At 46.8% G+C, this 27,236-nt stretch overlaps 1 protein-coding gene across 5 annotated transcripts; it reads left to right on the forward strand.

Moving 5' to 3' along the window:
* Positions 1–26,421, forward strand: Ttf1 (transcription termination factor 1). 5 transcript variants are annotated; one of them, XM_052181994.1, is made up of 14 exons: positions 34–67; positions 1,560–1,649; positions 2,383–2,430; positions 4,297–5,556; positions 7,633–7,859; positions 8,570–8,755; positions 10,127–10,205; positions 12,398–12,528; positions 13,259–13,493; positions 18,172–18,261; positions 19,957–20,022; positions 22,991–23,076; positions 23,864–24,041; positions 25,067–26,421. In XM_052181994.1, exons 3-14 carry the CDS (start codon positions 2,399–2,401, stop codon positions 25,083–25,085), a joined length of 2,589 nt encoding a protein of 862 aa, XP_052037954.1. In that variant the 5' UTR covers positions 34–67; positions 1,560–1,649; positions 2,383–2,398; the 3' UTR covers positions 25,086–26,421. The 5 variants fall into 5 exon arrangements, 4 of the variants coding, with proteins under 4 accessions (XP_052037953.1, XP_052037956.1, XP_052037954.1 ...); XM_052181993.1 differs by lacking the exon at positions 1,560–1,649 and having other exon boundaries at positions 1–67; XM_052181995.1 differs by lacking the exons at positions 34–67; positions 1,560–1,649 and adding an exon at positions 375–586.
* Positions 26,422–27,236: the final 815 nt, after the last annotated feature.

Raw genomic sequence — 27,236 nt, forward strand, 5'->3', positions numbered from 1 at the left:
CGGAAGTTAGTACAGTACTTCCGCCTCACACTTCCGTGTTGGAAGACGAGTGCTACAGTATCACAGGGTAGGTTGGACGAGCTTTCGTTGTGTTTCTGACCCCTCAAGTGTGGCGGGTGGCTGCGCTACGGCCTCGTTCCCATTGAGGCCGCGGCCTGAGGCGGATCTGCCTGTTCCTCGCCGCCGGGGGCGGTGGGAGCCCGGGACCCAGGGCGGGGCCTGCGGAATCCTTCTAGTCTGTTCCTCCGGTCGCCGGCCCGGGACAGAGCGGGGTCAGTCAGAAGTTGTGAGCGGAGGTTGCGTGGGGCCGGAAGTGGGTATAGGTGCATTTCCGCTCGTTAGTTGAAGCTGAGCGCTCCTTGGGAAACTGCTGGGCTGTTTAGGAAGTCTGTGCAGAAGGGACCGAGTTTGGAGTTCGTGACGGTGCCCTGATAAAGTGGCTTTCGCACCGAGACTATTTCACCGGGCATAAAGGCATCGCGAGGCCGATAGGAAATCGGAACATTGTGCCTTCCAAAGACAGAGGATGCCAAGAAACGAGCGGCATGGGGCCAGACTATGTCAAGAGGAACTGAAGGCCCCGGAGGTCTGAAAGGATGTTGGTTTTATATGAAGAATAACAAACAAAATAATTGAGGTTGAGGAGATGGCTCAACAAGTAAATTACTTGCACAAACAGGAGCCGAGTTTGAACTCCTAGTTACCCACTTACACCCTTTCTCCTGCTCATTTAATGAGGATAGTTAGCTTTTCTACATAAATCCCTCCAGTTCCTCAAGAGCGGGTAAAGGTGTTGAGAGATGGTTTAGCGGCTAAGAGCACTTGTTGCTTATGTAGAAGACTTGGGCCTGGTTTCCAGCATCCATATCTATAGTAGATCACACCCATCTGTGACTAAAGTTCCAGGGACCTCCACAAGCACCCAGCAGACAGGAGGTACATTCACACACACAAAGTAATTTTTTTTTAACTAAAAACAAAGTTCACGAAGGGTGGTTGTAATTGTTACTGAAGTCACCTCAGCCCTTCATCTAGGGCCCAAAAAGAGCTCAAAAGCTTAAACAGCCAAGCCAAAACAAAACAAAACCCTATAAAACAGTAACAAAATGTGCTGTCACAATAAGGATGTGGAGGGAAATAGGGAAGCTGCTCCTAATGATGATTCCTGGAAGGGTCAGGAACCAGGGAAGCACTGGGGGGTGGTGCTCAGGAAAGAGACTGTTTGTTAGTGTATCTATTTTAGTTTTACAGTTGGCCCTGCCCCATTTCAAGTGCTCAGCGACCTCATCTGGAACATTCCAAGTCTAGAGAAACAGAACTGGTTCTGGTTCCAGCCGTGATTAGAATACAGTCCAGCTGCCCACTTGTCGGTTTTTCCTCTGTTCTCAGCATAGGGACAACCAAAAAGAAAGCATTAATTCATAAATGACTGAGAACAGAACTAAGGTACTAAGGCTACAGTGATGGTCTAAGACTTAGATCCTTAGTAACCCTTGTGCACGCCTGCACTGTCAGCTGAGACCTTGAAAAGTCTTTGAAAGTGTCCTCTGCATCCCTAGGTATCCCTTCCCAGCTGGGGGATATTTATGAGGGAAGAAGGTGTGAAACAGCTCTGGTACCCCAGGGAGGGTGAAGGACCTGCCTTGTAGGTAAGAGTTCAAGGGTTCTTTCATGACTTCATCCATCCAAAACACAGGCCTTACAGCTGCCATGCACTGCCCAGAATGAGTTAGGGACCTTCTATAGGAAGGGTGCGAAGCATCTAGGTTGTCTAAATCTTTTGATGAGAGTGGGGGAGGGGTGGGAGAGGAGAAGGGAGGGGTTGGCTCAGACTCTTAGTAAAACAGAAACTACAAGTCAGAATGTAAAGATACTGAGTAGAAATCTGAATACACTGTTTTTGGCTTGGTGTGGTGGTATACACCTTTAATCCTATCTCCCGGGAGACAGAAACAGTTGGATATCTGTGAATTTAAGATCTGCCTGGTCTACAGAAGGAGAGTTTTAGGACAGCCAGGGTTACACAGAGAAATTCTGTCTGGGGTTTCGGGAGGAGTGCAATGTTTTGAACCACATAAGTATATCACCTAGTCAAAGATACATTCTAAATATTCTAAATATTTATTCTAAATATTTGGATCCAGAAGCAACTCAGATAGAGGAGAGGAATATGAAATGTTTGTATGTAATTCTTTATGCACTAGGGAGGAGGGTCTGAGTCAGGGTCTTAGAATCCCAAGATGGCCTCAATCTTACTGTGTAGCTGAAGGATCCTCCTACCTCCACTTCTCAGAGCTAGGTTACAGGTATGTGCAACTATAGATTTATGGAGTTTTCTTGTTTTGCTGGTCATTAACAAGACACATCTGCTCTCTTTGTCAGAGGCGAGTGACCCTGCATGAGATCTGGGCGATCTGAAGTGATGTCGAGGTAAGACTGGCTTCGCTCTAATGAAGGACTGAGTCAGGGTTTCCAGGCAGTGGAAATGGAGCAGCACGCCAAACTGCCTTCCTTCATGGGATCTGAATGTGCCAGCAGAGGAGAGAGATGTTGAGTGACTGAGTAGCTCCTTTTTAAGTTACAAGCGCTTCAGAAAAGCACAGATCACCACAGAGAACCAGGAAAGGAAGCTTTCCTTTGTAAACTATGATATGTATGTTCTTCTAGGATTCCATAGTGTGTAGTCTGATCAGACTCACCCCATTACTCCCCAGCTCCTAGATCCACCCTCCCCACTTCCTCCCCCTCCCCACAATTTCATGTCCTCTTTCTGTTTTAAAAATAACTTATCTTGTCAAGTTTGTGCTACCATATCTTCTGGGTACGGGGCCAGCTCTGGAGCCATGTCAACCTACCAGGGATCAGACCCTAGAGAAAACTGACGCTCCCTTCCTCAGGAGCCTGTATCACCTCAGTTAGGAATGGGAACTCATTAGCCCCTTTCCCTCCGTGTTTGAATATTGACTGGCTTGATCTCTTGCAGGCAGCTACATGTAGCTGCTGTAAGTTATGAACACAGCGGCCCTGTCATGTCCAGGAGACAGGTTTTGCTCTAGTTCCCCCAGCCTCAGGCTCTTAAACTCTTTCCTCTTCTGAGATGGTCAGTGAGCCTCTGAGGGTGGGCAGGGGATCTGGGTACTCTGCTTGTGGCTGGGCACTTCACTGACACTTGTTCTCTGTCCTTTGACTGGTTGTGAGTTTCTGCATCAATCATCTGCTGTCCACTGCACAAAGAAGCTTGCCCTGGTCTGTGGTCAGGAAGATGAATGTAGATTACAATAATGCTGTGTTCAGTTAGCACAACAGTGGTAGCTTCACCCTGGGGCTGGGAGCTCTCTAATCACAGGCTGTGGTCCAGAGTTGCAATACCGAGCATATTTCTTCCTGTGGAACAGGCCTTAAATCTACCCAGAAAGTAGTTGGTTACCCTCAAGATAGTTATACCACACCGGGTAGTGGTGGCACATGCCTTTAATCCCAGCACTTGAGAGGCAGAGGCATGTGAATTTCTGAGTTCGAGGCCAGCCTGGTCTACAGAGTGAGTTCTAGGACAGCCAGGGCTATACAGAGAAACCCTGTCTCGAAAAACCAAGTCCAAAAAAATAAAAAAGATAGTTTTACCACTGTTGCACCCATAGGCACAGTTTTAGTCCCCATGGCCCACAACTGGGTAAGTTTGTGATTTTCCCACCCAGCAGCCCACATAGCTTCCTCTGAGACTGAAAGCTAGCCAGGAGAGAATAAGCTTTCTTAAAGAAGTAACCTTCCTGCCAGGTATTGTGATGCATGCCGCGTGCCAGTAGTCTGGGACTGAGGAGGCTGAGATGGGAGGATTGTACCCAGGGTGGAGGCCAATCTGGGCTCCACAGCAAGACTTTGTCTCAGTAAACAAAGCAGAGCAGTCTTCTACCTGAGCAACTAGTAGACTGGGGGGGTGGGGAGGGCTGCAGAGACCCTGTGGAGAACCACAGCACGTACACACACAGAAGACGAGTCTGTAAGTGGCATCTAGCCCTAGGCTGTGCAGGGCAGGGTTATTTCTTGTGAACTTGGGAGGAGTATGCACATGTCATTCATGTGTGTGTGTGTGTGTGTATGTGCACGTGCATCTATCTTAAAGACAAGGGGACTAGGCAAAGTGGATCTCACTGAACTTCCTGTATATTTTGAATAATATAAAATTTATATTCATGACTCCAGGCTTGTCATTTGCCATACAGTTGTGTTTGCCTATGCTATCACCCCTGTCCCCACACTTATGTTTAAAATAAACTACTTTTGTCACATTTCCTAAAGGAACAAGATGGAAGGGGGCACAAGCAAATTTAAGACCCACACTGCAACTTTGTACAAGAAAAAGAAATGGTCTTTTGTGTCTGAGAAAAGACCTCAGAAATGGCCCTCTCAACAGCTGGAGAATGAGCAGCCTCAGGTGTCTGTGCTGGGGAAGAGGAGGCGGGATTCCCAGACACTGGCCCAGGAAACCTTGGAGAGTGAGTGGCCTCAAACAGCCAAGAGGAAGAAGAGAAGGAGGTCCCAGACACCAATCCAAGAGAGTCTGGAGCATGAGCAGCCTCCGGTGTGCATGCTGGGGAGGAGCAGGAGGGAGTCCCAGACGCCATCCCAGGAGACCTTAGAGAGTGAGCAACCCCGGAAAGCCAAGAGGAGGAAGAAGAAGAAAAAGGAGGAGTCCCCGCAGCAGTGTACTTCTTCCCTTCTGAAAAATTCAGAAACCTTTCATAAAGCTAAAAAGACCACTTCTTCCCACAAAAAGAAAAAGACTAGTGTTTGGGAGGTGGATATGGAAACTGGGATCATCCTTGTAGATAAAGAAAACATGGAGAACCTGCTAGAGACTTCTAGAAAGGATGTGGATATTGTTTATATTGATATGAGCAAGGGACAAAGGTCAGCAAAAGTGAATGAAACTCAAGAGGTGCCCCCTGCTGAGCCCCAGAAGCATGGCTGTCGAGAGGTACACAGTGATGTCAGGAGCAGGAGGAAACAAAAGCACCCCTGGAAAGTTGCACCCTGGGATGCTGTCTCTGGGAGCCAGCCTGAGAGTGTCCCCCTGTCCCCATCAGAGCCTGGGAGCCAGCCTGAGAGTGTCCCCCTGCTCTCATCAGAGCCCTTGTCTTCTGTGGATCTAGAAGGCAGAAGCACAGAAGAAGCATGGTTTTGTAAAAAGAAGTCTAAAAAAAAAGTGTTCAGAAACCAGGAATTGGAGACCGTCCCTGAGAGTCTTGATAGCTCGGAGTCGATCTCTAAGAGTCTTGATAGCTCGCACTGGGAAGGAGTGGTTGGGGCTGGAGAAGAGGGTGAGAGCATCAAAGAATCCCACAGTATCAGGAAAAAGTCCAAGAAAAAGAAGCACAAATCCATTGCTCTTGCTACCTCTAGTGACAGTGCCTCAGTGCTAGACAGCACAGCTGAGAATGCCGCCGTGGACTCACCGGAAGGCAGTGGTACTTTGAGGGAAGAGGATGTGGACTCCAGGCCAACGGATCCAGAAGCCCAGGCTTGTTCCACCGAGAAGCGCAGGGAAGAGATGCAGAGGTAAGGTGGGAATGGGGTGTGGGCATATGAGATAACAGAAATCTTACGACTAGGGTGATGTTAAATTGAGCGGATAGCTGAATGTCTTCATATATAAATGAAGATAATTAAGTTAGATTTCACTGAGATCTATTGTACCTAATTCTGTAAGTTTGAGCCATTTTAAGACTTCCCATGTGGTGGCACATGCCTTTAATCCCAGCACTTGGGAGGCAGAGGCAGGTGGATTTCTGAGTCCAAGGCCAGCCTGGTCTACAGAGTGAGTTCCAGGACAGCCAGGACTACACAGAGAAACTGTCTCTGAAAAATCAAAAAAAAAAAGCCTTTCCAGTCCCCATGGCTTATCTAAGAGTATGTATGGACTTAAGGGCCGTCCATGTACCTTATACTGGGGATTCTGCAGAGCAACAGGAGCTTGGCTCTCACACAGGGAATGTAGCTAGGGTTACTTGTCTCCTGCTGTATCGGTCTACCTCCCCACTTGCAGAACTTGGACCTGGGTCAGATCGATCTCTCTCTCTCTCTCTCTTTAAAGATTTATTTATTATTGTACGTAAGTACACTATAGCTGTCTTCAAACTCACCAGGAGAGAGTTTCACATCTTATTTCGGATGGTTATGAGCCACCATGTGGTTGCTAGGATTTAAACTCAGTATATTTGGAAGAGCAGTCAGTGCTATTAACCACTGAGCCATCTCTCCAGCCCCAGATTTTTCTTTTCTTACTTTTCACTCAGTAATCTTTGTGTTTGTTTGGTAGTTCTGTCTTTGAATAGTTTTACATTAACTGCTAAATGTTAAGGGTCACTTGGGATGGTGTAGATGACACGACTGAGCCATTCAAACGGTCCTCTCACTGGGACATTGTCAGTACAGGATCATGAGGCAGGAATGTGCTAGGTCTGTAGCTCTAGCTTTCCTTGGGCCACAGGTCTTAGGAAAGTCACTAACTTGCTAACAAGTTGATTGGAGGGTATAGTTTCCAGTCTGACAGACTCACCAGTGTTGTGCCTGAACATATTAAGCAGGCAGATTCTGCCATCTGCTGGAGAACTGGGAAAAGCAATTGGGATGGATGCATACAAAACATCCCAAGGAGAAGTGAGGCCCGTGCAGCAGGAACAGCTGGGTATACCCTGATTACCAGCTAACCAGTTAGGAGTCAGTGTATTCTACAACTCATTGTAAGGGTGGGGATCTCTGTAGAAATCAAAAGGCTTTATTTACTAGAACCTAGGATGAGAAGTAGAATATAAACTAGCACTAGCACTTGTAAGACCCCAAAAACCGAGGGTGCCCCAGCACCCCACACCCCGGAAGGCGACACCCAAATCACTCGCGAGAAATGGTCTCGATGCAATAGCATGAGGATTTCTTTATTTCCAGAATTCTGGGTTCCATAGCCGCGCACCACGCAGGGTCAGAGGACTATGGACCCCAAGTGCCGAATTGAGACAGCTTTTATATGTTTACGACAGAGCCCTCGAATCACAAACCAATCATTTCTTAGCATGGAGATCCCGCGAAATTCAAGCCAATTGATTTGTACCACTCCATAGTTTTTAGGCCAATCAGTTTAAATTATCAGAGCCTGCACTCAGTGGACCAATTAGTTTCCTATAATGTCTACAGCTATGTGAACTCCTGCTTAGGGGTAATGGTGTAAGTTTACAGAAGATAAGTTTAGCCCATTTCCAGTTACCCTATGGGGCCAGAATCACCTATTCAAGGCCTATCTGCTAGGTCTAAACAAAGGGCGGGCTCTGGAATGTGACCTTTTACCTAGTTTCTAACAAAGCGAGATAGCATTTTAAACTCCTGATTTATTGGGGTCATTAGAGTTAGGCTGTATTATTTTCTATCCTTTCACACTAACTGATAGGATCAAGTTACCTCCTGGCCACACAGGCCCATTTAATCTAATCAGGGTGCATAAAGAATTTTAAAATTAGCAAATGAATGGCTGCCTCCTTGGTCTTTCAGTACTTTTCTAGACTGAGTCCCACCCCATTCAGGAAGAAGTAGAATGTATTAGCTGGAGAGATGTCTTGCTGTTGACCCAATTTCCCCCCTTAGGTTAGAACCTACCTATGAAGAAGAAAGCAATTTGGAATCAGCTAGCAATTCTGCAACAAGATATGTATCTGAAGACAGGAGCGATTCAGATGAATCAGATGTGGATTTGGGTTCTGCAGTGAGACAGCTTCAAGAGTTCATTCCTGACATACGGCAAAGGGCAGCCACTACGATCAGACGAATGTATCGAGATGACCTCGGTCGCTTCAAAGAATTTAAGGCACAAGGTAAGCTTTCCTGTGTGTGCTGCTTTTGAGTGACTTGAATTGATGGAGAAGCGTACTTTAAAAAGATTTTAAAGCTGGGTAGCAATGGAACACACCTTTAATCCCAGCACTTGAGAGGCAGAGTCAGGTAGATAGATCTCTATAAGTTTGAGGCTAGCCTGGTTTACTGATCAAGTTCCAGGACAGCCAAAGCAACACAGAAAAACCATATCTTGCCGGGGTAGGGGTCGGGGAGATGTTAGAAGCTATAGATCTGAGACCTTGTGTCACAACTGAGCAGTACTTACTGAGCAATTGCTGGCAGAGGAATGTTAAAAGTCACCTTTTAAAAATGTTTCCTCATTGCACGTATTTATTATGCATGATAGTGTACTGCTAAGTGCTCTTTAATACAAGTATGCACTACTCTGCATAGAGTGGAGCTTGTTTTTGATTCATCTAAAACATCCATTGCTTTTTAATATAGCTATCTTAAAGCTATTTTTTTAAAGATTTATTTATTTATTATATGTAAGTACACTGTAGCTGTCCTCAGACACACAAGAAGAGGGCATCAGATCTCATTAAGGATGATTGTGTGCCACCATGTGGTTGCTGGGATTTGAACTCTGCCTCCCAAGTGCTAGGATTAAAGGTGTGTACCACCACCACCCAGCTTGGTTTGCTTCATTATTGACAGTCTGTACTTTACTCCCTCATTCCAATTCTAGGTGTGGCTATTAGATTTGGCAAATTTTCTACTAAAGAAAATAAACAAATAGAGAAAAATGTGCAAGATTTCCTGTCCCTTACTGGAATTGAGAGTGCAGACAAGCTTTTATACACAGACAGATACCCAGAGGAAAAGTCTCTGATCACCAACCTAAAACGGAAACATGCCTTCAGACTGCACATTGGTAAGTGGGAAAGAGACCCAAGCCTCCCTCAGCCTTCCCACAGCTGCCTGCAGCCCCATGGTGAGGAAGTACTTCCTCTGAATCCCATGGGATTTGCAGTGTGTCTCTCAGGAGTGTGTCTCTTCAATGGATTTTGTAAAGAAAGTAACTGATTTTCTATCCTGTCCATTTGGCAGTAATTATGCCTTTAGTTTGTTTACCTGTCATTCCTTCCACGTAAAACACATCCTTCCATGCATTCTGGTCTTCCCAGTGAAGTGCTTTGAACCGGATCCCTGCTAGAGGACTGCTGCTGAGAAAGTTAGGAGCTCAGTGAGTCTCCCACGAATGAGTCCATGCCCAGAAGTTTATGAAAGCATAAATTGTATACAGCGGATAATTAAAAACAAGGCACAAAGTTGTGGAGAGAAGAGAGGAGGAGGAAGTAGCTCTTGGAAGAGTCAGGAAACAGAGTTAAGAGTGAATATGATCAGCCAGGCGATGGTGGTGCATGCCTGTGGTCCCAGCACTCAGGAGGCAGAGGCAGGCGGATTTCTGAGTTCGAGGCCAGCCTGGTCTACAGAGTGAGTTCCAGGACAGCCAGGGCTATACAGAGAAACCCTGTCTTGAAAAACCGAGAAAAAAAAAAAAAGAGTGATCATGATCATAAGATTTATTGGTTTATTATGTACACAGTGTTCTCCTGCATGTATTTCTGTAGGCAGAAGAAGACACCAATTTATATTACAGATGGTTGTGAGCCTGCTGAGAATTGAACTCTTAACCTCTGGGCCATGTCTCCAGCCCCCAAAAATATCTTTTTATTTTATTTTTATTGTTTTCATCTTTTTGAGGGGTTTCTCTGTGTAGCCCCAGCTATCATGGAATTTGCTTTGTAGATCAGGCTGACTTCAAACTCAGAGACCACCTGCATCTGCCTCTCATGAGCTGGGGTGTGTACCACCAAATCTGGCAAAAAAATGTATTTTTAGAAAAGCTCAATAAGTGGAAACAGGTCCTCCATGAAAGAACCACTTTTGAATTAGAAGATTGTAATCTCACAAGTGTTTTCAGCCTACACAGGGAGGAAGGGGGAAGGCTCTCTAGAGAGAGGGAGGTGGGAGAGGCTTGTCTGGGAGAAGGTCTCAAAGAGCTTGGTGCCCCTCAGATCATGCTGAAGTGTCAGTCCCGGGAGTGGCTCTGCAAGCCCAGTGCGTGCCACTGTGGGGCACTGGTACTGAGTATCTGCTCTGACAGTGCAGGCCTCAGGAAGCCGCAATCTCTTCATGCTGCTACACGTTACGGAGGGCTCCACAGATTACTTTGGTGTTGGTGTCCGTGTCTCACGTTGGCCACACGCCACCTCTCTGACTCTGTCTTCTAACTCTGTAGGGAAGGGCATCGCTCGGCCATGGAAGCTTGTGTACTATCGAGCAAAGAAGATATTTGATGTGAATAACTACAAAGGCAGGTAAGAAAGTCTCAGTGCTGGGGCCAGAATTGGTCCTGACGGCAAGAAACAAAATATCCACGGGTGACAAGTGAAGGCCACAAAGGGTTCTGCTTTGAAACCTCGCTGGAAATTGTTAGGTTTACGCCTTTACGATTTATTTTCACTCCCAATTCTTTAATAAGTCTTCTGGAATTTTTTTTTGGGGGGGGGAGGGTTTGGGTTTTTTTTTTTTTTTTTTTTTTTTTTTTCCGAGACAGGGTTTCTCTGAAGAGCCCTGGCTATCCTGGAACTCACTCTGTAGACCAGGCTGGCCTCGAACTCAGAAATCCACCTGCCTCTGCCTCCCAAGTGCTGGGATTACAAGCGTGCGCCACCACGCCCGGCTCTTCCTGAATTTTCTGTTTCCTGTGTCCTCAGTCCTTTTGTACCTGGGCTTCAGCACTGGGCATCTCCTGCCTTTTCCCTGCAGCTCCTGTATGCTCTGCTCTCCGCTGCACAGTAAGCTCCCAGCACCATAGCGTTCCCTTCTGCCGTGTGGTTCATGCTCTTTCCTTCCTCAAATAAAGTCCCCAGTTTTCACCTGTGTCCAACATTCTGACTTGTATTTTTAAAATTACATTTTAATTTTTTTTATTTTGTGGGTGTGCTTTTTAAGTGAGTCAGGAGTCTGAACTGAGGCACTCAAGCTGACATGGCAAGCATCATACCTCCTGCGCCATCTCCGCCCCAGTCCCTCCCTCTCCACCACCACTGCCCATTGCAGCCTATGCTCCCACATACACAGGAACCTACAAAGGTCAGAAGAGGTAAAGATTGCCTAGAACTGGGGTGCTGAGACCTGAAACTGGGACCTCTGCAAGAGCAGTAAGTGTAGCTGGGTATGATGGTGCATACCTTTAATCCCAGCACGTGGGAGGCAGAGGCCAGAGGAACTCTGTAAGTTCGAGGCCATCCTGATCTACACAGCAAGTTTCAGGACAGCCAGGCCTACGTAGAGAGACCTTATTCCAAAAAAACAAGAAATAACCAAGAAAGAATACTAAGTGTTTTTAACCACTGAGCAATCAGCCTTCACCTACAGTTCATATCCTTTAGGTTGTGAGCCTGTCCTTTTACTGCTGAGCCATCTGTCCAGCCTACTGCCTGAAATTTCTAATAATGAAGAGCTGTGTGTCTGTGGTTTCCTCAGTCCTTGTTTGTGAGTGTACTTTCTGCTGACACTGTTGTGCTAGAGAAGGTCCTCATCAGAGGTTGTCACTGTTCTCCCAGACCTTTGTTTGACCATTGTAATGATGTAAACTCCTGTTATCCCCACCACTACCCTGGGTTATGATTTAGAAATCTGAGGTTATAACAATAGCTGTTTCTTTGCTTCAGCATTTATGGTGTTTAATCTCAAAATCCTTTTTTAGTAGCATATCCTACTTTGATATTTAGTAGAATCAATTCAGGCACATATTTAAGTTACGAACAAACTGACCAGGCCTTTTCCTTGGGCCTTGCTTCCCAGCTAGGCCATCTCCTGTCTTGCCAAGTGTAATTAGGCCATATTGCCACATATGGTAAGAGTCAATGCTGTGCTGGGTTTAGAACATACAGCATGAACGCCCTTAACACTGACCCCTGGAAGTAGTGTGCCATGCACTTAGGTGGAACCCAGGCCTTGGATTTGCCAGGACATGCCAAGTCATGGAGTCACGTTCCCAGCTCCAAGAAGTTGGTTCTCACATTGATCATATGAATATTAAGCGAAGGAATTCTTCCATGTGGGGAGTGAGCCATGGCTGAGTGGCTTACATAACGGTGGTTAACAAAAGGCCACACTGGCCTAGAGGAAATAGTGTAGTCCACGGGCCCATAGATGCCAACTGCAGACCTAGAGCAGTGCAGGAAGAGAGGTTCACATGGTGGGGGTGAGGGTGGGGTGGGAGTGGGGGTACACTCAGCTATGTGGCCAGTGCAGCAGTCCCTGCAGGCCATCATCCAGGTAGCAGTGCTCCCACAGAGACTGTGGTATAGGAAGAGGTTTGGTGTGATTTCAGCCATGACTGATGGCACACTCAACACTGAAATGCATGGTCAGGCAGTGAGGGGCTCCAGCCATGGGTGGCAGGGGCATGGCTTCCATTAGCTTTTCTAAGGTTCTGCCATGAGTTGCCATTCCTAGTCTTGGACTTCATTAAACCTAACAATCATTTTCCTTCTCTCAGGTATAATGAAGAAGATACTAAGAAGCTGAAGGCATACCATTCCCTTCATGGAAATGACTGGAAAAAGATTGGGGCCATGGTGGCCCGAAGCAGCCTCTCAGTGGCCCTCAAATACTCTCAGATTGCTGGTAGTAAGTGGCCTCTCTGCAATAAGCCCTTGACTGAGCCAGTGTGCAGAAGCCTCTGTGGTACACTCTTAGTGTATGCTCCTTTTAAAGACCCTCTTGGCCAGGCGGTGGTGGCACACGCCTTTAATCCCAGCACTTGGGAGGCAGAGGCAGGTGGATTTCTGAGTTCGAGGCCAGCCCAGTCTACAGAGTGAGTTCCAGGACAGCCAGGGCTACACAGAGAAACCCTGTCTCAAAAAAAAAAAAAAAAAAAAAAAACTCTCTATGCCTGTTCATTTGGCTTCTCCATGTGCACTGACCATGTCTCAGTCCATACCCTGCAGCATGAACTTCTGCTCATGCCAGTCCTTCCAGAAGTTGACCAGGAAGGAGCCTGTGGGAGTAAGATGTGTGGCCGCTTTGCCCCAGAATGTTGGGCTTTAAACTTGGTAGAGTGGAAACGCCTTTAATCCTAGCACTTGGGAGACAGAGGCAGGCAGATCTCTGAGTTTAAGGCTAGCCTGGTCTACATAGTGAGTCCCAGGACAGCCAAGGCTGCATAGAGTATCTGCCTCGAAACAACCAAAACAAAACAAAACAAAGTTGTCAGTTATTTTCAGTTTGTTTGTTTGTTTGTTTGACTGTTCCCATTATTTCCTGGAAAGTGCCTGATTTATCACCTCCTTTTTAATGTGCTTGGAAGCAATAGATGAGCAACTGTGATACAAGATCATCCATCCTTTCATGTCTGCAGATAGAAACCACGGTGCTTGGAGTAAGGCAGAAACCCAGAGGCTAATCAAGGCTGTGGAGGATGTGATCCTAAAGAAGATGTCTCCCCAGGATTTAAGAGAACTGGATTCTAGACTCCAGGAAGACCCTGAAGGTCGCCAGTCAATTGTCCGGGAAAAACTCTACAAGGGCATATCATGGGTGGAGGTGGAAGCTAGAGTGGAGACCCGGAACTGGATGCAGTGCAAAAGTAAGTGGTAAGTGTGGGGCTTTCTGTGAACGCTGCATTAGGGCTCTCATTTGTCTGGCCTGGGCAGGAGGTGCACAGGAGTGTGTACAACACAGTGTCAGGAACGCTCCAGCGGGCCCTGCACCACCTCCTCCTAATGTGCCCTGATTGGCAGTGTGCCGGTATGCAACAGCTTCTGAGCAGGGCTTGATTTCTTCCTCATTTGAAACTTAAAGACAGGTTTGGTGGTGCACACCTGTGAGTCCAGTACACAAGGGGTTGAGGCCGGAGGATCTCAATTTCAGGACTAGCCTGAGCAGTAGACTAGCTGGACTTGTGACTCTTGACTACATCTTTCTACAGCTTTAGGTTGGCAGGTAGATTTTTTTTTTTTAATTAAAACAGCTTTTCTGTACCCCGTGTTGTTCTGAGTAGTAACACAGAAATTAGAAGTCTACAAGACTGAAGCAAATGACAAAAATCGGGAGAGAAATCCAAGGCCAGCAGTGCCTCATGTGTTTGCAGTTGTAGGCCAGCAGCTGCTCTGGGCTCTGCTGCAGTGCAGTAGTTGTAGTCACACTCTGAGCTAGGTAGACAGTTTCTGTTCCCTCTGGCTGCATGTTCCCACCTGCTCTCCCTTTCCCAAGTCCTGGAAGATTGAGCCTGCACGTCCAGCTACAGCCTGACTGAAGCAGTGGTTCCTCATTGGCTGGGACCCACACTGTGTCCATGACACTCGGTGACCTCACTGACCAAGCTGTCAGTCAACAAGTTCTCCAGGAAGGGACTGAGGATTAAAAAGAAAAAAAGAGACACCCTCTTCTGGGGTGTCTGAAGACAGCTACAGTGTACTTACATATAATAATAAATAAATCTTAAAAAGAAAAGAAAAGAAAGGGGCTGGAGAGATGGATCAGAGGTTAAGAGCACTGAGGTCCTGAGTTCAATTCCCAGCAACCACATGGTGGCTCACAACCATCTGTAATGGGATCTGACGCCCTCCTCTGGGGTGTGTGAAGTCAGCTACGGTGTACTTACATATAATAGTAAATAAATATTTTTTAAAAAGAAAAGAAAAAAGACAATTAAACAACACTGTTGCACGAACCTAGCCAGTTCTGAGGCTAGAGCAAGCTTAATTTTTTCAGTCTGCTTTTATACCACTTTAAGTACATGCAAAATAATATGAGTTTCTGGGTCAAGAAACAAGCAAGGCAATAAATCCCTTGAACACCATTTCTAGGGGCTAGTCAGGATGACGGAGACAAAGGGAATGCCACACACACCTCAGGGAACCCACTCAGCTCTGCTTTAACTCAGATGTAAACGTTCTTAATCTGAGCCTGTTTCCTGAGTCTTAGCCCAAAGTCAGATACCCGTCTGAGCTTATTTCTTTGCTCTGGCCAGCTGTCAAACTGCCAACAAGTTTCTAGTTTCCATAAAAGCTCACCACACCTCACCTTCCAAATGAGGGTAAACTCCATTACAGTACAATACTTTCCATTAGAAATAGACCCATGGCCGGGCAGTGGTGGATGCCTTGAATTCCAGCACTTGGGAGGCAGAGGCAGGGGGATTTCTGAGTTTGAGGCCAGCCTGTTCTACAGAGTGAATTCCAAGACAGCCAGGGCTACACAGAGAAACCCTGTCTCAAAAAGCCAAAAAGAAAGAAAAGAAAAAGAAATAGACCCATGGATCACACAGAGCTTTCAGCTCTGCTTGGGATATCTGGGTGCTTTGTTTTGGTTTTGTTCTGGGGCTCAGACCCAGGGTCAAACACAAGCTGCACGAGCACTAAACTCCCAGACCAGTGTGCTTAACGGAACACCAAAGAACAGGTAATGTTGGCAGTATGTGAAGTACAGAGGAACTGGAACCCTTTCTTCTCATATTTTAGAGTACAAGAGGGGCGTAGACTCTGAGCCTCAGCTGGAGGCTGATGGGTCAGGTTTGGAAGTACTGCTCCAGAACCAACATAAGATGGCAAGGTGTGTTTAATATGAGCAGGAAAAAAGGCTCCTCAGCCCCTGAAATGATCTCAAGCCCGGCCTCTAACTAGCGTTTGGGAAGAGCAGTGTGTGTTTTATGTAAGGCAGTACAATCCCATCCCTGCACTAAGGAGGCTGAAGGCAGGGGCCTTTTTAAGGGCTCAGGGCCAGCATGGACTACAGGAGACATTGATTGAAAACCTGAAGGTGAGGAGGGAAAGTATGTACGGGGAAGAAGTGATCTGTCGGGCTGCTGCTGAGTTGTGCTCTTTGGGAGTTGTAACTGCTGTGCTCACTGGGACACAGGCTGGCAGCCCAGACACCAGGCACGAGCTGCAGGCTCTAGGAGTCAGCGTGGGAGTTCTCAGCAAGCTTGGCATTGCTGTTCAGAGGCTTGCCATAGGAGCAAGAATGCCACCTGTTGCCGGGCAGTGGTAGCAGACGCCTGTAATCCCAGCACTTGGGAGGCAGAGGCAGGCAGATTTCTGAGTTCGAGGCCAGCCTGGTCTACAGAGTGAGTTCCAGGACAGCCAGGGCTACACAGAGAAACCCTGTCTCAAAAAAACAAAACAAAAGAAAAGAAAGAAAGAATGCCACCTGTTTGGTTATTTATCTTTAGATGAATTGATTTGTATGAATGCTTTTCCTGCATATATGTCTGTGCACCACATGCATGCTTGGTGCCCTCTAAGGTCAGAAGAGGTCACTGGATCTCCTAAAACTAAAGTTTACAGACAGTTGTGTAATCACAGGCTTTTCCACCTGGGCCCCATTTTCCAAAATAAGAGCTCTGAGATATAATTATATACGATTAAATGTTGAGCCCAAAAGCTTGGGCTTCTTCCCCGACTACCTCACAGCTTAATTAACCCGTTTATTCTAATCTATGAGTGCCATGTGGCTGGTTACCTCTTCTCAGTTTTCCTAAGGGCTTGGGGCAAATCTCTTACCCCCTGGCTCTATCCCAGAGTTCCTCTCTCCCTATTGGAACTCCCACCTCCTATTTCCTGTCTCAGCTCATTGACCAATCAGCTTTTTATTGACAGGTGATGCTTCTGTACAGTACATAAGAGATTCTTTCCACACAGTTGAGAGCCACCATACTAGTACTGAGAATCGAACCCAAGTCCTCTGGAAGAACAGCTGGTGCTCTTACCTGCTGAGCCGTCTCTCCAGCCCCAACAGCCATTTATAAACAACCACAAGAGCATTTGCATAGTATCCTTCAGCGCCTATAAATAGGCTTATTCCTTTTCTCAGCAATTTCCTTTGTGGGGCTAAAGAGATGTCCCAGTGGGTAAAGCAGAAGGACCTGAGTTCAGATCTCTGGCACCCATGTAAAATAAAGGCCAAGTGTCTGTGACCCCTGGGTGTAACTAGGGGTGTGATATGGGGTGGAGACAGATCCCTGGAGTTCTTTGATTGTCCCTGACTCAACAGTGAGTGAGTTCCAGATTCAGTGAGCAACCCTGTGCCACAAACAATAAGGTAAAGAACAATAGAGAGATAGGCAGCGATCACCTCTGGCCTCCACATACTTGGGCACACACTCACACAGATTTTCCCAAAGCAAAGAAATCAAAGCACTTTGATCAAGACGACATAGTCAGGTCCTAGACTGCCACCTAATAGTTACTGTTTAACAGTTCCAGACTAGCTTGAGTCTTCACAGGGAAAGTCATCTACTCTGTGGGAAGAATAACGAACAGTTCCAGGTTACGTGTTGGCTCTGTTACTAGCAGACATATTACGCCCACACCTGGCCCACTAACTCCACAAGCCCTGCGTGTTTTAACTAAAGTAGGGATGGCAGTGTCCCTCCTGGTGCAGTCTTCCAGCGCAGATGCCCACTTCTGGAAAAGCGTCACTTCCTGCAACACCAGCAGTTCAGAATGTTCTCATTAGGCCACAATTAATTGGGTCTAAAAACAGTCTTATTTTCACTAATAAATGTCACAAAGTACAGCCAGTGAGTCAGCAGAGGAGAAATGTGGAGGCTGGGGATGAGGCCAGCATGTGTGTAACTTGCAGGGAAGCCAGCATGCTGATGTTGTCATGCTGCATCATGAAAGCAGTATTGATAAGTGTACTGTGCTTTTCAGTTGGAACATTCCACTTTTATAGAACTAGTAATGGCTTTTCATCACTCTTCACGAGTAAAACCAAAAATTGTCATTTATCAATTTGAAAAAAATTTTCCCTTACAAAATTTCATACCACAAAATAGATCCTCTCATGCCCATTGTCCACTGTTGACCATCCATCAGTGATGACCACTTTACCCATTTATTTATTCCTGCCCAGTGAATGAGACCAATTTATGTGATATAAAATATATGAAAATTAAGCCAGGCAGTGGTGGCGCATGCCTGTAATCCCAGCACTCTGGGAGACAGAGGCAGGTGGATTTCTGAGTTCAAGGCCAGCCTGGTCTACAGAGTGAGTTCCAGGGCCACACAGAGAAATCTTGTCTCGGAAAAAAAAGTATATAGGAAAGTTGTACTTTTTAAAATATTTGTTTTATGTATATGAGTACACTGTCACTGTCTTCAGACACACCAGAAGAGGGCATTGGATCACATTACGGATGGTTGTGAGCCACCATGTAGTTTCTCAGGACCTCTGGAAGAGCAGTTAGTGCTCTTAACAGATCACTCCAGCCTGGGGAGTTGTACTTTTAAAACTAAAATTGAACTATGCTTTTCTTTCTCTTAATAGGACAGAGATTCTCACCAAAAGGATGACCCGCGGTGGGTTCGTGTATCGTGGGGTCAATGCTCTACAGGCCAAGATCACCCTTATTGAAAGGTACCAAAATAGGGATGGGTGTTGTTTGAACCCTCATTTGTTAATCCAGAAACTAGTGTGCCATTGCTTACACCCATCTTCCATATGTATCACAGTGGGGAGATGTGACCTGCTTTTCTGAGCCTCTGTTGACCAACTCTGAATGAGGCTGATAAAGAGAAATTACCTGCCACCCAATGTTTTTGGGAGTATGAGGGGCAGACAGTGCATGGCAGCCATACTGTGTACTCAGTCAAGGGTGCTAGTCCAGTCTATAGAGCTGTCCCTGTGGGAAAGTTAGACAGCCCCACTGCACTGCAGATGCAGCTTTTACTTGCCATATGTAATTGTGGTCTCAGAGGTTTATTGCTGAATAAAGTCACCCTTTCTAGCTCTTTCGGAACTCTGGCTGGCTATATCAACTGAGCTGTTCTAGCCCAAATTCTTAAATTCTTCTCCATGCTGACTGATTCAAACAGGCTTTTCTCTTAACTTCTGACTGAATTACTCTGTTTGGCCTTGAAGTAACACTAACAATCTGTTCTAATTTTCTGGCTCCTTCTCATTCTGTCTTTACCTGCAAACTGTCTCTCTAAAACTATCCCTATAAAACGACCACCTCCTTCTTTTCCTCTCACCCCCTCCCCTGCTTTCTTAGGTTGCCTCTCTTCCCTCTTTGTTCTCATGAGAGTTGGGCATTTCCTATCTTATTCTGTCAGATCTTTCTCTGATTCATCACTTTGTCTGCCCCTCAGTTAGATTTCACTTTCAAACTTGGAAGCGTCCCTTGGAGCTAACTAACACAACTAACTGTACCTTCATTGTTTGAGATTAAAGTTGTATTCTAAGGACACATCTCTATTCTAGGCAGAGGGATTACAGGTGTGTCATTGCAACTGGATCACACAGACCCTGAAGCTCTTTGGATGTGATCCCTTGCCAGAGAAGCTGTGTTGATTGATTAAAATTTCTCTGTCACACCACAATGACACTGTTGGTGTGATGTGCACTATTGGTGTGATGTGCACTGTCGGTGTTGTGTCCTGGGTTCCCTGCCTATGCAGAGTCCTCATCACAGTAGTCCCAAGGGAAGTGGAGGCATGAGAATCTCTGGAACACTGAGTCTGGCAGACCTCGGCTCACGGTGCTGGAGGATCTGCAAGAACAGCAGAGGCCCTTGCTTGTGGCCATCCTGTCGAGCTTCTGTGTCCTAGCACTCGGCCATGCTTCCTGTGTTACACTGACTGGCTCTCCCCCACTCTTCCTTCTGCAGTAGAGACAGATGAGCAGATCTGAGGAGACATCTCAGTCTAGACAGGACCGAGATCCTAGGTCTCACTGATTGGTTATCATGACAAACTGAGTCCGTGGCCCAGACTCTTAGCTCCATTTATTTGTCTGTGGAATGGGGCTGATGGCGCCCTCTCCGTGCCACTGAGGGCCACTGTGAGTGAGTAGTACACGGATGATGCTAGTAGTGTCTTGAGTAGTGGGCACGAGTACAGTGTACTATTCCTGTGGAGCTGTGTTGAATAGGGAGCTGGCTTTCCAGCCATCTCCATAACTCATTCTCTGACCTCGGACTAACCTTGAGCTGGGCGGGGCAGTGTAGTTGAGGGGACTGGAATGGGATGAGTGCCCTTGGCCTTTCAGCTCTTGGTATTTTGTGACCCTGTGGAGGTGGATTTCAATTGAAATTTTTATTTTTTCTTACAGGTTGCATGAACTAAATGTGAATGATGCTAATGAAATAGACTGGGAAGACCTTGCTGGTGCTGTAGGGTAAGGCCTCGTACTGAACACTAAGCCTATTCAATGATGAGAGAGGTTTTAGATACTTTTTCTTTATGATGTGTACACATGTGCGTGTACATGTGTGTACAGTGCGTACATGGAGGTCAGAAGACTTGTGAGACTCAGTTTCTCCTTTGCCATGTGGGTTGTAGGGATCAGTCTAAGCTTACCAGGCTCTGTGGTGGCACCCAGAGATAACTTTCAATACGTGACTCCCTATCACACCTTGTCAGGTGTATGTACAATTGTGTACGAGTGCAGGGAAGTAACTAGATATCTCAGTCTATAGTGTTTGCCACCGGAGCGCAAGGATCTAAGTCCAGTCTCATCGTGTATCATAGCTGGGCAGGGTGGCAGCATTTATAGCCAGGGTGCTGGAAGGTTGGACAGAAATCTGAGGACTGCCCTGAGCCCCAGACTCTCTAAAGATAAGGGAGACATGATAGAGGACTATGTCAACCTCTCTTCTCCACACACAGCACTGGCTCTCGCTGGGCCATCTCTGCACCTTGTGCTTCACTTTGCTTGCTTTCTCTGTGCAGAATCTTGCTATGTAGCCCAGGTTGGCCTCAGACTCACCTTCTTTCTGCCTTTAACTTCAAGAATTAGGGAAGTTTATAGGGCTAGCCGTCCACATCCAGAAGCAGTGAAATGGTGTTGCTGATTGACAAGTGTTACACAGTGCCTGGAATTCTCCCCTGCAACACTGAGGGAAGTGAGGGCAGGGATTAGAGGCAGGAACTGCTGCAGAGGCCGGGAGCACTGCTTGCTAGCCTGCTTCCTTAGAGCACTCAGGTTCTCCCACACTCACACAGCTACTCCACACTGCCCAGATGCCAGTCGGGTGGGGTTCCTCAGGTGAGGTTCCCTCTTCCAAAATGTTTCAGGCTTATGTCAGACATAAAAGTAGCCAGCACATTTGACTTTGTGTTTTATTTTATTGATTGATTGATTTCTTATTTATTTATTTTGGGTTTTTTGAGACAGGGTTTCTCTGTGTAGCCCTAGCTGTCCTGGAACTCACTCTGTAGACCAGGCTGGCCTCGAACTCAAAGAGATACGCCTGCTTCTGCCTCCCAAATGCTGGGATTAAAGGCATGGGCTACCACTGTGGCACAAGTCGGGACTTGTGTTTTATTTATTTATTTATTTTTAATAAAAAATAGGTTACATTGTCCAGAATAAGAGAGGCATGAAAAGGACCAGTGAGTAGCCCTCTGACTGCAGGAAACCAGCCTCTAGGTCCCTTCCCAGAGCATTTGTGCAAGAGGCCTCCAGGCCCTGGACCGCATCCCACCGTCAGGGCTCATAGCGCCCTGCACTTTTCTCCTCCTCCACCTGCAAGGTCTCCAGGACTGCCTTTCAGAGGCCAGCTTTGACTGAGTCGGTCTTTTCTTAATGGTTCCTCACTGGCACTCTCTCCTTGCTCTCCCCCTCTCCTGCCCTCTCACCGCTCTGGCTGGCCTGACCCTGAGTGGTCTCCCTCCTCCCCTCCGCCCTTCTCTTTGTTATTCTTCTGTTGCTCTCCGAGTTTGTTTTTCAGCTTCCTGAGAAGTCTTCTCTGATAAGCTCTGCTTTTCCCTGAGGCTGCTTTATCAACACCTAGTTGTTTTTAACCTTTTATCAGAAGTTTAGACAGATTAAGGAATCTGGGGACCTCTGTATACCCACCCCTCCTCAGAAACTGGCCCCATCTGAGCAGCTAACTCAGATTTGTCCTCCTCTGCTGCTTGTTTTCTTTTCTTAGTAAATTATATCTGCTTTATAGTCTTGCTACACTGCATGATCTGAAAAGTCTCTTTGAGGAATTCCATTTGGCAATCAGTAATTCTGTTTCTAGAAATAAGTTCGACAGAATCAACTCTCAGTGTACTGGGAGTGAGTTATGTGGAGAGTAGCCCGTTGTGGTGGCATGCCCACAATTGGAGAGGGGTGTGGCTCAGCTGTCAGAGAGCTGCTTGGCATACACAAAGCCCTTCCCCCAGCACCACATAGAATCAGGTGCCAGCATTCACAGGGTAAAGGCAACTGTGTGTGCACGTGTGAGGCTAGGCAGTGGCAGTGCACACCTACGATCCCAGTTCTGGAGAGACAAAGACAGGCTCTAGCCAAGTCTACAGAGCTGCCTGGTCTGGAGAAGTGAGGCAGAGGATAGGTGAGGAAGACTGACATCAGCCTCTGCCTCCACACGGATGTGCCCTTGTGTGTGCACATGTGTACATAGACATGCACGTGTGTACGCCAGAGAGTCAGTGTTCTGAATTGCCCAGGACAAGAAAGAGGGTCACCCCGGAATATAACTCAGCTCTGAGGCAGTCGGGAGGTTCAGCCTGGATGACCTGAGCCTTGAGCAGCTAAGCAGAGTGTATTTATTGATTGTTACACAAAAGTTGTTTTTAGGGTAAAACAACTTTAAAAAAAAAAAAACAGTTAACAGGTAAACTTTAAAAAAAAAAAAAAACAGGTAAAACAGGTTCCTCATACCAAAGCCCCTAGTCTAATCTATTTGTTTCATGAAGGAACACAGCATAGCTCTGCAACTTGAATCCCCATTGCTCAAGTCTGCAGTACCCAATAATGCAAGACACTCCAGGTGTGCCTGGACTGTCTTGTGACCAGTGCCATGAACAGGCTATGAAGCACCTTCAGAAATACAACTCTGTAGATAACAGAAAAGAATCACTGTTCCCACAAAGATTTCTTCAAGGTCAAAGTATTTCTAGAAACAATTCTTTATTCTGGTGTCTACTCTAAATACAGTGAAAATCCACTATTTCGTTCTAACATTTACCCTAGAAACAGTGGTTTACTAGGACTGCATTACAGGCAGGAGGCTCTGGAGTCGTCCCTGACTGAATAGAATATCCTAGGCTGCATAGCATACATGAAACCTCATCACAAAAAAGAACTGACAACGTGCTCACTCATGTTTTTTTCTTACCTTTCCTTTCTAAAGGGATGTCCCTCCACCTTTTGTTCAGGCAAAATTTTATAAGCTGAAAGCTGCCTGCGTTCCCTTTTGGCAGAAAAAGACTTTTTCAGGTCAGTATACAAATCCTTGTTTAGTTAGGAGTGGTGTTGTCCTGGTGTGGTGATTTCAGCAATTCAGAGGCAGAGACATCAGGATCTCTGTGAATTTGAAGCCAGCCTCTGCTATACAGTGTTATCTGAGCCAAATGAGAACCTGTCTCCAGAGTCTTCACCCCTCCAGGCTGAGTCCAGGGCTCTGACAGGCTCTCAGGACAGCATGTTGTGCTCTGCTGCCTCATAAAGGTGCTGTACTGGAGCCACAGGCAGGGACCCTGTCCTAAAACACTGTTCTGTGCGGTGCAGACTTCACTGCCCAGCTCACCTCCTTGTTGGGCCCCTGACGAATACGTCCGTCAGACCTCAGTGTCCTTATTGCAAAGGTCGATTAGAGGGAGCTGGGAATTGTCTCCCTAACCATTTGTTAAAAAATAACAGTTGTTTACTGTGCAACTGTGTGTGCACGTGTGAAACTGGGCGGTGGAGAAGTGAGGCAGAGGACAGGTGAGAAAGACTGACATCAGCCTCTGCCTCCACACGGATGTGCCCTTGTGTGTGCACGTGTGTACATAGACGTGCACATGTGTACGCCAGAGAGTCACCCATGCTGAAGAGGAGGAGGAGGAGGAGGAGAAGGAAGAGGATGATGAAAGAATAATGTCTGTCTTGTGGGTTTTTTCAAGGACTGTAAGTGACTATGCACCAGATAAATTGGATCTTCTATGTGCTGATAGATGTGGGGAATTATCGTTAAGGTCCTGCAACCTTTGACCTTAATTAGAGGTTTATATCTTTTCTGCAGAAATCATTGACTACTTATATGAGAACAGTCTGCCTTTGCTAAAGGAAAAGTTAGACAAGAAGATGGTGAAAAAAACCAACCAGATCCAAACACCCTCAGCTCCCAAACAAAACTTCCTGTTCCAAGACATCTTCCATCGTGATGATGACAGCGATGAAGGGGGCTCAGAGGAGCCCAGGTGAGTGCAGGTCTCTGATCCCACCCTGTTCTGTTAGGTTGCGCATGCGCATGCTCCTCTTCACAATAGAGCCTAAGTCGCTCACCTCAGAACGAGAAGGGGTGGCTTTGTTTTCTTTCTGCCGCTCCAGTCTATGCCTTGGTGCTGTTGCTCTGTGCCTAGAAGCAGCACACATGACAGCAAATCATTTACCTCATAGCCAGGAAGCAAGAGAGAGCAAGGGGATCCCACAATCCTTTCAAGGCTCACCACCCCTATTGCCTGAATAACTCCCATCTCACACTGACACTACCCTGGGACCTGGCCTTTAACATGTAAGCCTTGGGGGAGTGGTCCAGATCTGACCAGACAGGAAGCTCTTCAGTTCTGATGTCTGTTAAAAATACTGTGACGGCAGCGGACCTCTGAATTGGAGGACAGCCTGGTCCAGAGAGCAAGTTTCAGGACAGCCTGGTCTACAGAGAGAGTCCCAGGACAATCTGCGCTGCACAGAACCCCTGTCTTAAACAAACACACTGTGTGATGGGTGGGCGAGCATTGAGCACGTTGAGGGCTGGAAAGAAGCCCATGCCAGTGCAGTGATCGCTCACAGCTGCGTCACATCCTCAGCGCTCACATGAGAAGCTGGGCCTGGCCACAGAGCCGTATGCATGCTACGCATGTTCGGGCTGTGGAAACAGGAGGCTCCTCAGGGCTAGGTGACCAACGTGGTCTCATCAGCTAGTCACAGGGCCAGTGAGCAAAGGAGATGAACAGAACACCTCCTGAGGAGCACCACCAGAGATTGTCCTCTGGACTCCACACGCACACACACACATGTTTAAAAGTATTAGTGTTCACCTTAAAGTTGGTGTGGTTGTGAGAAGCACAAGTGTGAGCTGACTGAATACTTCTGTACCATTGTACCAAGCTGTTAGTCCCAATGAACCAATGCAGCCACCAGCCCCATGTGCAGCAGAGAATGCGGCACCAGTAAAATGAGGAGGCCAGACTCTGCTGACAGCTGTCACTGTGCTCTCTTCCAGTGCCTCTGACGTGCAGTGACTGGGTGGCCTCTTCCCTCACACCAGTCTCTGCTTCCTTGGACTACTGTTGTGCATCTGCCTGCTTGCATATGATGCCTCTCCCATGCTGGGCAGCGGAGTCCTGTGGTGTTCTGCTGGGGTACTTGTGTACTTCATAAAAGCCCAGCTGTTAATCTTGGAAGAGTCTGTCAACTGGAGCACAACCCCCACTGGATTCTCAGGACTGGGTGAAAGGGGCACTCTTTGGTCAATCAGGAGAGTTAAACCAACTGTGGGTGTTTCAGAGAGAGAACTTAGGGTTTAGGTAACAAGTATTGCACAAGATCTATGCATGGTGGTGTATATAATACACTGTGGAGATGGGGCGGGGGGGAGTGTCACAGGATTGAGGCCAACCTGGGCTACGTAGTTCCTCAAGCATACACACATGAGATGGGATGCTGGAACATCTTCCAATAGGAGAAGCACATTGCCCAGAGAGCAGGCAGGCACCACAGAGACGCTCTGGCTCTGTAGTCCCCAATTCCCCTGTGTTCCTACCAGTTAGTCCCAATACCCATGCTGTCTGCTACTGCTGCTGCCATGCAGAGAAATGTGTTCATGTGTGACTTAGCAGAACGCTGCTGCAAGAGAGTCTGGAACACCAAATGTTCGGACTTCTATCGCATCTGTGCTAGGGAGACAAAGGAAAGTATGACTAATGAAACCGTATACTGCTGTCTCTGTTGGTGCCACTTGGCAATCTACTGTCCCCCAAGAACTCTCAGACGTAATTTCTGTAGCACCATTAGAAGATGGGCTAAACCAAGCACCGTGACAAGGAAGCACACTGATAGGGGCTTCTGCTTGCCACGTACCCAGTCCTTCCACAGATGTGCAGAGAGCGGAGTAATCAGGTGGAGCACACTAATGCACCCAGCATTCATGTCAGGAGGGCCATGAGTTCAAAGTGGTCCTTAGAAATAGCAGGTTCTAGGCCAGCCTGGGCTATAGATGACTGCCTTGAACAAACACGCGAATTAAACATTGTGTGAATGATGTTATTTTAGTACACAGTTCTCTACCCCGCCCCTTCTGTCCCACAGGCATTCTAGTCTCTGTGCTGACAGGACTAAACTCCTCCTACAAAATTAATAGTACTAATGTCTAAACCAATTCTATGTTTGTAATAGAGAAAAAAAATGAATATTCTTTAACAGGACGTATAGTCCTAGAATGGAATATTATATGGTAAATTAAAGTGAAGACTATAGATCTGGTTGACATGAAAGTATATTTTTGTGAAGTGTTTCAAAAGAATATATATTTTCTTGGTTTTATAAAAATGAAAAATAAAAGAATTGGTTGTTTATGCAGATGTGTGTGGAACTCATTCCAGGGCCAGTCTATCATTGATGGAAGCCAGGTAAAGAACTCACAGCAGAAACCATGGAGGAACCTGGCTGGCTAGGTCACTCTCCGGCCATTGCTCAGCTAGCTTTCAGATTAACCTAGACCCAGAAGGACTAGTAAGAGGGTAGGAAATTGGGACAATGGTCAGGTAAAGAAGGGTGTCTTTCCCACCCGGGAAGGAGCTAAGCCTCCACACAACTGGAGTGCCATAATAAATAAAGCCATTCAGGGACAGTCTCTGGATAGTGGTGTGCTTTCTTCTAGTTCCTTCCATCCAACAATAGCATCCCATCCACGGGGGGTAGGGGAGGGTATATTCTGTCTGAGCCAAGAAAATGAGATTGGAGGGGATGAAAGGAAGAAGTGGTCCAGGGACCTATGGAGAGACCAGCTTAAAGACCACCCAACAGCCCAGTAGCTTTGGAGCCAGACCCCCTGCAGGCACTGTTTGGCTATTGTGGGACTCTTTCTGGAATAAGCACTCTGACACCAATGAGAGTGGAAGAGAGGAGATGTCACATGTCACAGTGGGCGGAAGCCAGAGCAGCTCCCGCAAGGCTTTGATCTCCGGTGCAGTTTGCATTCTCAGTTCATAATCTAAACCACAAGGTTGGGCGAGGTTGGGTGAGCGAGCCAGCAGTGGGCAGGTTGTTAAGGGCAACGACCCATTGTTTTAGCTACTTCTCCAGGTCGCTGTGTTCCTGAACAAGTGAAGTCATGCAAGGCAAACTCGCAGTACAAGCAGTGCTTTAAGTAAATCTCTGAATAAATCAATGAA

The sequence above is a fragment of the Apodemus sylvaticus genome, chromosome 5 (genome assembly GCF_947179515.1).
Source record: "Apodemus sylvaticus chromosome 5, mApoSyl1.1, whole genome shotgun sequence".
In the NCBI taxonomy this organism is placed as follows: Eukaryota; Metazoa; Chordata; class Mammalia; order Rodentia; family Muridae; genus Apodemus; species Apodemus sylvaticus.